Raw genomic sequence first — 13,149 nt, 5'->3', positions numbered from 1 at the left:
GGGTCTTCCTTTCCTGTGACGGTCCTCATGAGAGCCAGTTTCATCATAGCGCTTGATGGTTTTTGCGACTGCACTTAAAGAATTTGTATTTATTTTATTTAACCTTTATTTAACTAGGCAAGTCAGTTAAGAACAAATTCTTATTTACAATGACAGCCTACCAAAAGGCAAAAGACCTCCTGCGGGGACGGTGGCTGGGATTAAAAATAAATGAATAAATAAAATATAAATATAGGACAAAACACACATCACAACAAGAGACACAACACTGCATAAAGACAGACCTCAGACAATAACATAGCAAGGCAGCAACACATGACAACACAGCATGGTAGCAACACATGACAACAACATGGTAGCAACGCAGCATGGTAGCAGCACAAAACATGGTACAAACATTATTGGGCACAGACAACAGCACAAAGGGCAAGAGGTTCGAGACAACAATACATCACGCAAAGCAGCCACAACTGTCAGTAAGAGTGTCCATGATTGAATCTTTGAATGAAGAGATTGAGATAAAACTGTCCAGTTTGAGTGTTTGTTGCAGCTCGTTCCAGTCGCCAGCTGCAGCTGCAGCGAACTGAAAAGAGGAGCGACCCAGGGATGTGTGTGCTTTGGGGACCTTTAACAGAATGTGACTGGCAGAACGGGTGTTGTATGTGGAGGATGAGGGCTGCAGTAGATATCTCAGATAGGGGGGAGGGTTTTATAAATAAGCATCAACCAGTGGGTCTTGCGATGGGTAAACAGAGATGACCAGTTTTCAGAGGAGTATAGAGTGCAGTGATGTGTCCTATAAGGAGCATTGGTGTCAAATCTGATGGCCGAATGGTAAAGAACATCTAGCTGCTCGAGAGCACCCTTACCTGCCAATCTATAAATTACATCTCCGTAATCTAGCATGGGTAGGATGGTCATCTGAATCAGGGTTAGTTTGGCAGCTGGGGTTACGATAGAGGAAGAGGAGCGATTACGATAGAGGAAACCAAGTCTAGATGTGACTTTTGCCTGCAGCCTTGATATGTGCTGAGAGAAGGACAGTGTACCATCTAGCCATACTCCCAAGAACTTGTATGAGGTGACTACCTCAAGCTCTAAAGCCTCAGAGGCAGTAATCACCTGTGGGGAGAGGGGCATTCTTCTTACCAAACCACATGACCTTTGTTTTGGAGGTGTTCAGAACAAGGTTAAGGGTAGAGAAAGCTTGTTGGACACTGAGAAAGCTTTGTTGTAGAGCATTTAACTCTAAATCCGGGGAGGGGCCAGCTGAGTATAAGACTATCATCTGCATATAAATGGATGCGAGAGCTTCCTACTGCCTGATCTATGTTGTTGATGTAAATTGAAAAGAACGTGGGGCCTAGGATTGAGCGTTGGGGTACTCCCTTGGTGACAGGCAGTGGCTGAGACAGCAGATTGTCTGACTTTATACACTGCACCATTTGAGAGAGGTAGTTAGCAAATCAGGACAAAGACCCCTCAGAGACACCAATACTCCTTAGCCGACCCACAAGAATGGAATGGTCTACCGTATTTTTGGTTACAACATGATTCCATATGTGTTATTTCATAGTTTGAATGTCTTCACTATTATTTTACAATGTAGAAAATAGTACAAATAAAGAAAAACCCTTGAATGAGTAGGTGTGTCCAAACTTTTGACTGGTACTGTATATTCATTGTTTTACCACTTGAGATGGGAAGACATGTTTTTTATGAAGTTGAACATGTGCTCTTTATGACAGAATGTTAAAATGAAGTGAAATCAAACTCTTTTTTTTTAACCAAGTTACACTTCTCAAAATGCACCGAATTGGTGGAACAACCCACATACTGATTTATTAGGAAGGCTTTCATGTGCCTTCATCTGACACCATGCGGAGGCTCCTTCTCCGAGGGTCCTCAGTGTCCTCGCTGCCGCCGTAATGGCGTGCAGGAGAGGCTGCTGCTGCGGTGTGGTGAACGAGGATAACGCGCGGTTTCTGATGCTGGCGGTGCTGATCGTGCTGTATCTGCTGTGCGGTGCTGCGGTGTTCTCTGCGTTGGAGCAGCCGAAGGAGCTACAGGCAAACGAGCAGTGGGCGCAGCGCTTCGAGAGATTCACCCAGAAGCACAGCCTTAACCGGACCGACTTGGAGACATTTCTCCGGTTCTATGAGGAGGCGAACATCGCCGGTATCCGCGTGGATACACTGAGACCGCGCTGGGATTTTACCGGCGCCTTTTACTTTGTTGGGACCGTGGTGTCGACCATAGGTAAACTCAGAAACAAAGCCAGAAGGTTCAGTAAAAAATGTATTGTATAAAAAAGAATATATAAAAGTGTATTGCAAAGAAATTCACTTTTAATCCAAATGCACCATTTGAATCATTTAGAATAGGTGCCATGCACCAAATTTCAAGAAAATCATGTTTTTATGTTGCATATACCTTTCAAAAATAGTTGTTTATATAATTCAGGAAATTAATTGCACTTCAAAATATAGGACACTGTGACACCTTGACAAACTGATTAACCGAATAACCCATATATCTTCATCCCTATCAATGAGAGAGAGAAATTAATACTGAATTTATGCCGGGAAAATATATATAGGCAGGTCTGCGATTTAATAGATATAGCAGGATACAATCACGGTAGATAAACATGTAGGCATTTTGGTACTGGAAATACTCTCCTTTAGTCTAATGTAGATCACCATGCAGATAAAGGAGACAGAAACGAATTACATATTGGAGACATTAAATATACTTTTCTCCATGTGACAAAGAGCTTTAACGTTGGCCCTTCTCAGGAAGATGAAGTTGACCCAGTCTCAGAAATCATTGTTCCGTTAATTGGCGGCTCCTATTTCTCCCAATCATTGCTAGCTTTAAGGCTAGAAGGAAAATGAACATCAAATTACTGATGACATGAGTGATGACATCAGTTTTGTCAAAAATGATATGGCTATTAATCATTCAGGTTATTTATTTTCATTGCAGATATTTCTTTTCTGTAAACACCTATTAATAAATGTCTAATTTGGCACACAGAAACGAGAGGCCATGAGTAATTTGGTCAAATAGAATGGCACGGATAAGCCACTAGTGGGCACCTTTGAGCACTGCCCAAGCAACGCATTTGATAGTTTTTATTTTATTTTTTAAAGGTACTTATTGGCCTATAGCAGTCTCACTTAAACCCTCATATCTGTTGCCCCGTTTGACATAGACTTGAAACTTTGTATGTAAGTAGGTATCTTTCCTCATGCTGAACAAATTTACCTCAAGGACCCATAAGGTCCATCAGGATAGATTTTCCTCCATCATGGAAATTGTGGAAAACCTTTGAAAAACATCAAAATGGGGGGAAAAGGTAATATGCAAAAACAAGCCCTTAGTTTGAGAAAAGCTCAGGGATTGGCCAAAAAGATGGCTAAATTATTGATAAATCAGGAAATACAATTGTAAGTGTCCTTTGGAAATCCACTCCACAATGGCCAATCAACTTGACACTTTTAAGGGTCATCAAAGACATAACCATGATTGAACCATGTTGTTTGACATTGATATCTTAAAAATAAGGAAACTATTTAACAATTCACTTTTTTGACCATGTAACTATTTTTTAACCTTTATTTAACTAGGCAAGTCAGTTAAGAACAAATTCTTATTTACAAACCCTAACCCGGACGACGCTGGGGCAATTGTGAACCGCCATATGGGACTCCCAATCATGGCCGGTTGTGATAGAGCCTGGAATCAAACCGGGGTCTGTAGTGATGCCTCTAGCACTGAGATGCAGTGCCTTAGACTGCTGCGCCTCTTGGGAGCCCATCTACTTTACCAGTAGATGCATATTAGCACATACTAAATATATGCTAAAATATGCTAAAAATGAATGAACCATAGCACCAAATGACAGCGATTTCCCGGCTTTCTTCACTCACGGTTTTTGAGCTCCGCCCAAGCAAGGCATTTGATTTGGTTTGGTCAAAAAGAGTGGCACAGATTGGGGGAACCGTTATAAGCAGTCTCAATTAAACCCTCATACCCATGATGCATCTCTTAACTTAGTTTGAAAACAGCTAAGGGATTGGTTAAGAGATGACTGAGCTATTGATAAATCAGGAAATCCGATATGTGATTTTACATTTAAATCCTTTGTAACTCCACTCCACTCCACAATGGCCTATCATCTTTAGTTTTCAGGGTCATCAGATATTACCTTGATGAACCATGTTAATGTACAGTGTATCTTAAAAAATAAGGGAACTATTAACAATTCACTTTTTTACAGTGTAACACTAATGCTTATGTAACCGATGTAAAATGGCTAGCTAGTTAGCGGTGGTGCGTGCTAATAGAGTTTCAATCGGTGACGTCACTCGCTCTGAGAACTTGAAGTGGTTGTTCCCCTTCTTCGAGCCCAGGTAGGGGCGAGGAGAGGGACGGAAGCTATACAGTTACACTTTAAAAAAATATATAATAATAATCTTAAAAAATCTTCTCATGGATTAAAAATCAGATCAAATCAAACTTTATTTGTCACATGCGCCGAATAGAATGGAAAGTGTAGATATTACTGTGAAATGCTTACTTACAGGCCTTTAACCAACAGTGCAGTTCAAGAAATGCTCTAAGAAAATATGTACAAAAGAAAAAAAGTAACATAAAAAAATATACGAGGCTATATACAGGGGTGCGGTACAGGTTAGTCAATGTAATTTCTTAAGTGACTATGCATAGATAATAAACGGCCAGTAGCAGCAGTGTACAAACAAAGGGGCGTCAATGTAAATTCACTGAGTGGCCATTTGATTAATTGTTCAGCAGTCTTTTGGCTTGGGATAGAAGCTGTTAAGGAGCCTTTTGGTCCTAGACTTGGCTCTCCGGTAAAAGCTTTCAATTTTGGATGGGGAGCGTTGATCGATTGAACACCTCTGGTGAGACCTGACACCTGAATGAGCTTGAGAGGATTTGCAGAGAATAATGGGAGAAACTCCCCAAGTACAGATGTGCCAAGCTTGTAACATCATGCCTAAGAAGACTCAAGACTGTAATAGCTGCCAAAGGTGCTTCAACAAAGTGCTGAGTAAAGGGTCTGAATACTTATGTAAATGTAATATTTCAGTTTTTATTTTTAATACATTTGCAAAATATCTAAAAACCCATTTTTTCTTTGTCATTATGGGGTATTGTGTGTAGATTGATGAAGGAAAAAAACGAGTTAATACATTGTAGAATAAGGCTGTAACCTAACAAAATGTGGAAAAAGTCAAGGGGTCTGAATACTTTCCCGAATGCCCTGTATGCTTACATAAAAGCTAAAAAGGCTTTAATGAACTTCTTCTCATGAACTATAAATCATATTGACTGCAGATTTAGTACGTAGACTCAATAAAGTAGCCTCTAATACATTTGAGAATGAGTATTTGCTGCATTCAAAGTCGACCAAGCTACACCACTAGATGGCACCATATCACACCAGGGCTATAAGAACTGAATCGAACAAGGGGCCATAAAATTTGGTATGTAAACCTTATGCATATGTCCTTAGAAGCTGTGTGAATATAAAGTCACTGCAATAATAAAGCTGATCTACCCCCTAATTAAAAATATAAAAAATACGATATTTCGCATTGTTCATCTGCATAATGTAAATATAACATTCATTTGCATGAGACAAAGTCCTCTTGATCAACAGTTATTGCTCTAGTATCTATAGTGCCAACAAATGGTCTGGTGCAGACAACTATTGATCAAGTGGACTTTGTCTCATGCAAATGAATGTCAGATTTATATTATGCAGACAAACAATGTGAAATGTCGTGATTTATTTGTATTTATTTTTAATTAGGGGGTAGATCAGCTTTATTATTTCAGATAGATTGTGGCTTCTGTCAATGTAATTATCTGCATCATTTCCAATGCTACATATCCCTCTCCTTCTTGTAAATATACATTCTTTTAAATAAATACATATATTTTAAATATTTTCTTACTGAAATATTGTGATTAGTATATCTGTATAATCACCCATTGTTGCCCTATTATTTGGTCTCATTGTAGTAAAAAGTTGATATTTTATTCAGGAAAATGTGAAACAGGAAGTCCTGCCGCTTGCACAGTCAGCGTATTACAGCTGTGAGAGTGGAATTTAAGTATTTCGGAATGCTAATGTAGAGTTTACCAACTGAGAATTGAATAAGTTGTACATTTTCACCTTGTTGCCTCTGGACAAATTGGCTTAAGAAACTCTGGTGAATCCTATTTGTCAGAAAGAGTCAAAGAGTCAAAAACAAAACAGTTAAGAGAACAATTCTGAAACCACAAATCATATTCAAACCATATTTATATTATTTGGTGCGTGGACGTGCTCACATTGCTCAGACCAACCTACAGCACTAGACTAAACTTCGCTCGTGTCGTCCTTATGGTATTGAGAGATAAAACATGGTAATACTTTCACTGATTACACATAAAGGAAGGAAGTTCCTACATGATGGAGTTCTTGCTCTATCTAATTGAGCTTGTATCCTTTCTGTCATCCCGTGAACCCTGTTTCTTTGCTGCTCGCACCTACATATTCTTGTTCTTGTTTCCAGTATGCTGTCAACCATCACAAGTCAGATACAGTTGAGCACTTTGCCTCCCTCCTCCGCGTCCATATATCCTTTACTGAAAGTGTGTAACACAAATGAAGTATATCACCTACAGGCAGCGGACGACACAGCCAGAGGTTAGAAGTTGAGTACATGATGCTCATATAGAACATGATGATGCTCAACGGCTGTTTGCGCAGTATGGGGTGACCCCCCAGGCTAGCCCCACTATGCAGACAGACACCTCATGCATTCTTAATGATATGTTTCAAGGGAAACCAGTCTTTTCTGAACACTGAGTTTTAGTGAGAATGACAACAAGTGTCTTCTCTCTATCCTCATGGTCAAGGCTGAAAGAAACATCATACTGTGGTGCGGTGGTCTTGTCATATTCTATCTTAGTAATTAGATAAGTCAATAACAGTCCATTTTCTAGCGCCGCAAAAAAACACTTCTTTGGTTTCGGAGACCTGGCAAAACAATGTAAAACCAAAAATAATAAAGATGTTTTATGCAGTGAAATGTGTTGTTTTACAGGGTCAGCCATAGTGGTACGGCGGCCTGGAGCAAATGAGGGTTAAGTGCCTTGCTCAAGGGCACCTTGACAGATTTCTCACTTTGTCGGCTTGTGTATTCGAACCAGCGACCTTTTGGCTACTGGCCCAAATCTCGAACCGATAGGCTACCTTTCGCCCTCAATTTTATCTCAACTGTATATCAATGACATGTTTGTTTTGGAGTGGAGGGAGAATATTATGTTACTGGTTTGAAAATGTATTTGTCAGGGACCACAGGCTATTTGAAACGGTTTTGGGTAAAGGTAGTAAAACTAAATGCATGCTCTTCAACCGATCGCTGCGCTCACCCGCCCGCCAGACTAGCATCACTACTCTGGACGGTTCTGACTTAGAATATGTGGACAACTACAAATACCTAGGTGTCTGGCTAGACTGTAAACTCTCCTTCCAGACTCATATTAAGCATCTCCAATCCAAAATTAAATCTAGAATCTGCTTCCTATTTCGCAACAAAGCCTCCCTCACTCACGCTGCCAAACATACCCTCGTAAAATTAAGTATCCTACCGATCCTTGACTTCGGTGATGTAATTTACAAAATAGCCTCCAACACTCTACTCAGCAAACTGGATGCAGTCTATCACAGTGCCATCAGTTTTGTTACCAAAGCCCCTTATACCACCCACCACTTGCGACCTGTATGCTCTAGTCGGCTGGCCCTCGCTACATATTCGTCGCCAGACCCACTGGCTCCAGGTCATCTATAAGTCTTTGCTAGGTAAAACTGCCTTATCTCAGCTCACTGGTTACCATAACAACACCCACCCGTAGCACGTGATCCAGCAGGTATATCTCACTGGTCAACCCCAAAGCCAACACCTCCTTTGGCCGCCTTTCCTTCCAGTTCTCTGCTGCCAATGACTGGAATGATTTGCAAAAATCACTAAAGTTGGAGACTTATATCTCCCTCACTAACTTTAAGCATCACCTATCTGAGCAGCTTACCAATCACTGCAGCTGTACACAGCTCATCTGTAAATAGTCCATCCAACTACCCACCTCATTCCATATTGTTTTTATAAACTTATTTGTTGTTCTTTTGCACACCAGTATTTCTACTTGCACATCATCATCTGCACATCTATCACTCCAGTATTCATTTGCTAAATTGTAATTACTACTATGACCTATCTATTGCCTTACCCTCTTTTGCACATATTACCTCCATTTACCTCCATTTGCACATATTGCACATATTGTATACAGACTTTCTACTGTGTTATTGACTGTACTTTTGTTTATCTCATGTGTAACTCTGTGTTGTTGTTTATTGTCGCACCGCTTTGCTTTATCTTGGCCAGGTCGCAGTTGTAAATGAGAACTTGTTCTCAACTGGCCTACCTGGTTAAATAAAGTTTTTTTTTAAAGGTTATAATATAGGGTATAGGCAATAGGATATACCTCCGTCAATGTCAATGAGAGAATGATACGTTGGACACACTAACAGAAGCCAATAAAGGCCATGCTTTATTGCTAGCATCTCATTTCCCTCTCCTCCAGTAGTCTCAAGCCTGTTCTTCAGCCCTGACTCTCTTTATTTTTTAAATAATGAGTTTTTAGGGATGGATCTTTCATCTCTGAGGAGCACATTTGTGAGAATGGTAATTAAAACCCCCAGTTGCTAAATTAGCATTGAACTCAATGGGATGGAGGAGTATAGCGATGGATGAGAGAGCGATAATGCCAAGAAAAGGTATTATGAGACATCGCCACCTACGGCAACCTGGTTTACTTTCTTCTGCTTAGAAGTGGATGAGGGATGAGGGAGGGGGGGGACTATAGGAACAGACAGGGAGGGAGGGTAAGGTAATTATGATGAATGGAACTTTACCATTTTAATTTCTCTCCCTCTCTCTCCCTCTCTCTCTCCATCTCCCCTTCCCTTCAAACCTCTCTCTTCTAAACCTCTCTCTTCTCCTCCACCCCTCCCCCTGTCTCTGGTCAGGATTTGGCATGACCACCCCAACCACGGTCAGTGGCAAAGTCTTCCTCATCTTCTATGGCCTGATCGGCTGCGCCTCCACCATCCTATTCTTCAACCTCTTCCTGGAGCGCATCATCACCGTGCTCGCATTCATGCTCAAGTCATGCCACGATCTGAAGCGCCGGCGCCAGGGCGTCATGCCCCACGATGGCCCCAGGGGGCGCCACCGCCAGGACCCAGAGATAGAGGCAGGGACAGTCTGGCTGGATGGAAGCCTTCTGTGTACTACGTGATGCTGATTCTTTGTGTAGCTGCTGTGGTGATATCCTGCTGTGCCTCGGCCATGTACTCAGCGGTGGAGGGGTGGGGCTATCTGGACTCGCTGTACTTCTGTTTTGTGGCGTTCAGCACCATCGGGTTCGGGGACATGGTAAGCAGCCAGAGGGTTACGTACGATGGGAACCAGACAGCCTACAGACTGGGGAACTTCCTGTTTATATTGATGGGTGTCTGCTGTATCTACTCGCTGTTCAACGTCATATCCATTGTTATCAAGCAGGTGACGATTTCTTGTTTCATTTATGTTTGTTTTATGAGCAGTTGTGGTTGCACGCATGCACAGACACACACATTGTGGGAGATGGCGTGCATTCACTCTCTGTCTTTACTCTGTCCTTTCCTATTGGCTATCCCTCTCTTGCTCTTCCTCCTCTCTTTCTCTCTCTCTCACACACACACACACACACACACACACACACACACACACACACACACACACACACACACACACACACACACACACACACACACACACACACACACACACACACACACACACACACACACACACACACACACACACACACACACACACACACACACACCAGCCTCTTTCTCTAGGTATGTGGGCGTTTTACCAGAGCACTATCATTAGCAATGTTACAGAATTTCAAAGTTTCATAAAAACAATACATTTTCCCAAAACTCAAGCAGACACTCAACTGGCTGCTGAGAAAGCTGGACATCTTCTCCTACCGAGGTTGCTGCCACTGCTGCCCCGCCGGGATCGCGAAGAGATTGCCCCCGCGCCGGAATGCCGTGATGCCCAGCGGCAATGGACATGGACACTCTCGGGCGCGGCGAACGGTCTCTATAGAAACGGACGCGTTGAACGAGAGTGAGACGGACGGAGGACGGCGGATGTCAGGGGAGATGATCTCCATTAGGGACTTCCTGGCAGCCAATAAGGTGAGAGGGTCACCGGGTAAAAATAACATTAAAAGTTCCCTCTGTTACGTTCATCTCTAATCAAAAGTGTTGCCCTATTACCCGGAGTGGCCAATAGGGCTAGGGCCCAATTTAAATCAATGTTTCAGACTGCACCTGATCTATGTTAGTTAATGCTGTCATGCAATATGGAATGTGTGATATATTGTCTGTATTGTTGGAAATATATTTATGTGTATCGGAGATGCAAACCCTGCACAAATGTAACTGTTACAAAGGGACAGTAAAGTTTGGTAACACTTAAAGGTACACTCAGTGAGATGAAGTTGCATGCACGAAGTAAACACATTGACCTTTAAATGGCAACCGGGCTACAACACAGATCTCCTGTGCTACGGATTGAACCGAGCCCTAAGAAGCGTTGCTTTAAATCTTGTTATGAACATGTAGGAGCCTTTATAATGTCTTATCTTTTGTCTAGTTATGAAAGTATCGTGTGAACCTCTCCTCACCTCTCCAGGTGAACCTGGACCTGATGCAGAAGCAGCTGTCGGAGGCAGCAACCAATGGGATCCCTCGGCCTTCCGTCTCCAACCAAAACAGACAGAATGGTTTCTCTGGGGGAGTAGGGGCACTGGGCATCATGAACAACATGCTGGCTGAGACCAGTGTGGATAGATGACTGAATATTACAGTCATTATGTAGGCTTACTGCACACCATACAGAGAATGATCAAAACAGATACTACATCTCTCAAGACCATGTGATTCAAGAGACAAAGTGGACAGCAGGTGCTCACTGAAGGAGGAATTCCCAAGAACTGGTTTGGGTCGGGTCCAAAAGTTTTACATAGGTCACAGTTGGAAAAGGTTTTGGAATGGAACCATTTGCTGTAGCCCATTGAACGTGGTCCATAGAGACACTGTACACTGTAGAGAAAACAACTACAATGAGAATATCAGAAAACATCCTATGGAGCCTCAAAGAGCAGACCTCATCAGAGCTTTTACATAGCATGAGAATGACTCATCGTTTATCAGCAACGTGTGGCACTCTTCGTTATGCATGGCAGCCATTTTGTCCCAGAATGTTCAGTGACCGTGACACATCAGCCATTGTGGTGATGTTAGGGGTTATGACGCCAAACGGTCTTGTCCACGATCATGCTTGCCTTTCCCTTATTGACACGTGTACAGTATTTGTTATTGACAGCTATGGTGTTGTTTTGTAGGAGACATATCATGCTTTTATGCTTGAATAGGTGCTCAGAAATTGAAATCAATTGTCAAATTCATAAAGATCTTGATTGAGGAACTCCCCTTCACTCTGCCATAAAAAAAATCATCAAGATATCACACTATATTGTAAATACTGTTCCAAAAATGTTATAAACTACAAGGAAAACACTGTACTGATACATTTGATTGATTCTAAAAGTGCTAGCTGTCATTTATCTGTAACAGAGTATTACTTCTTCCTCTCTTTGGTTTTTAAGAAAAAGACAAATTGAAAGAAGACAAATCTATTACTTGAAATTGCACATACTAATTTCAAACTTACCATGCACCCCTTTTAATAGTTAAAAAGGAGACATTTGCAATGTTTCAGGAAAAACTGAAATCAATTAAAGTATGCAGGAATAAATACAATTTACTTATAAATTCTGTTCATATCTCAGCGCTCCACTTCTCGTCTTTTGAAGGTAGAACTTAATGTACATGTGGCTCTGAATTGCTAATCGGACAGCTGTTTTTTTTGTAGCTGGATACCTGATGTATGTGTGGGTAGTCTGGAACATGGAGTCACCACACACCTGAATAATGGATGATGCAGGACATCAAAATACCTTTTCTTTTTTCCTCTCTCCCATTGATCTTCTTCGAATTTCTGTCTGGGAAGTTTGACACTTTAAATCAGGGGACTCCCGAGTCACGACAACGCAGGGTTGAGTGCAGGGTTTGGAGCCTTGTTTTACATAAAAAAGCAACCTCAGAAAGCATTCATAATATCGTCTTCCCATCTCTCTCTCTGTTACAGTCCCTGTGCGCTACTTGAAACGATGCAAGAAATCCCTAACAGTGTGTTGAAATAAGGTGAACAGAGCAATGTGTTAGGATTTTATGAGAATGAAAGGGATTGTATAACCAATGTGGAGATAGACATTTGAATTGACTGGCTCTTTGCGTGTTTCAACGTCAATTTTAGGTTAGGATCATATTGCACATTATGTCAGCAGTGTAGGCCTCTTTTCTGGAGGGGCTTGCATCCTTCTGGCAATGCATTATCATCTGCCACTGCTATAATTAAAGGTTTCTATTATTATATATTATGGAACAGGACATTGTTTCTTACGATTTGTCAGTTGGCACTTCACTGGAGGCAGAGAAAAACATTGAACAGGCTTATGTTGCCCCTGTCAAACAATTCACTCTACTAATACACAAAGATTATTAATGCTTTAAAATGTATCATACCCAAATTAACACCAGGGATAAACTGTTTCTCTCAAGCCCTCAAACTTTTCAAAGATGTTTGTGTGGAAAAAGTGTATTTTCTCAACAGGATAGACCCGAGTGAAAGCGGCTGGTACATACAGTACCAGTCAAAAGTTTTAGAAGACCTACTCATTCAAGGGTTTTTCTTTATTTGGACTATTTTCTACATTGTAGAATAATAGTGAAGACATCAAAACTATGCAATAACACATATGGAATCATGTAGTTACCAAAACAGTGTTATATTTTATATTTGAGGTTCTTCAAAGTAGCCACCTTTTGCCTTGATTGACAGCTTTGTACCCTCTTGGCATTCTCTCAACCAGCTTCACCTG

General features: G+C 41.4%; 1 protein-coding gene across 1 annotated transcript; it reads left to right on the top strand.

Moving 5' to 3' along the window:
- The first annotated feature begins 1,884 nt into the window (after positions 1-1,884).
- Positions 1,885-12,943, top strand: kcnk13a (potassium channel, subfamily K, member 13a). The gene is given in 5 exon segments (XM_065004112.1): positions 1,885-2,259; positions 9,113-9,301; positions 9,304-9,650; positions 10,085-10,339; positions 10,839-12,943. Coding segments are annotated over 5 exon segments (1,284 nt in total). The 5' UTR covers positions 1,885-1,928; the 3' UTR covers positions 11,001-12,943.
- Positions 12,944-13,149: the final 206 nt, after the last annotated feature.

This window comes from Oncorhynchus nerka, linkage group LG18, assembly GCF_034236695.1.
Source record: "Oncorhynchus nerka isolate Pitt River linkage group LG18, Oner_Uvic_2.0, whole genome shotgun sequence".
NCBI lineage: Eukaryota > Metazoa > Chordata > Actinopteri > Salmoniformes > Salmonidae > Oncorhynchus > Oncorhynchus nerka.
Note: the sequence above shows the minus strand (reverse complement) of the source record. Positions and strands in the feature narration are given on the sequence as shown.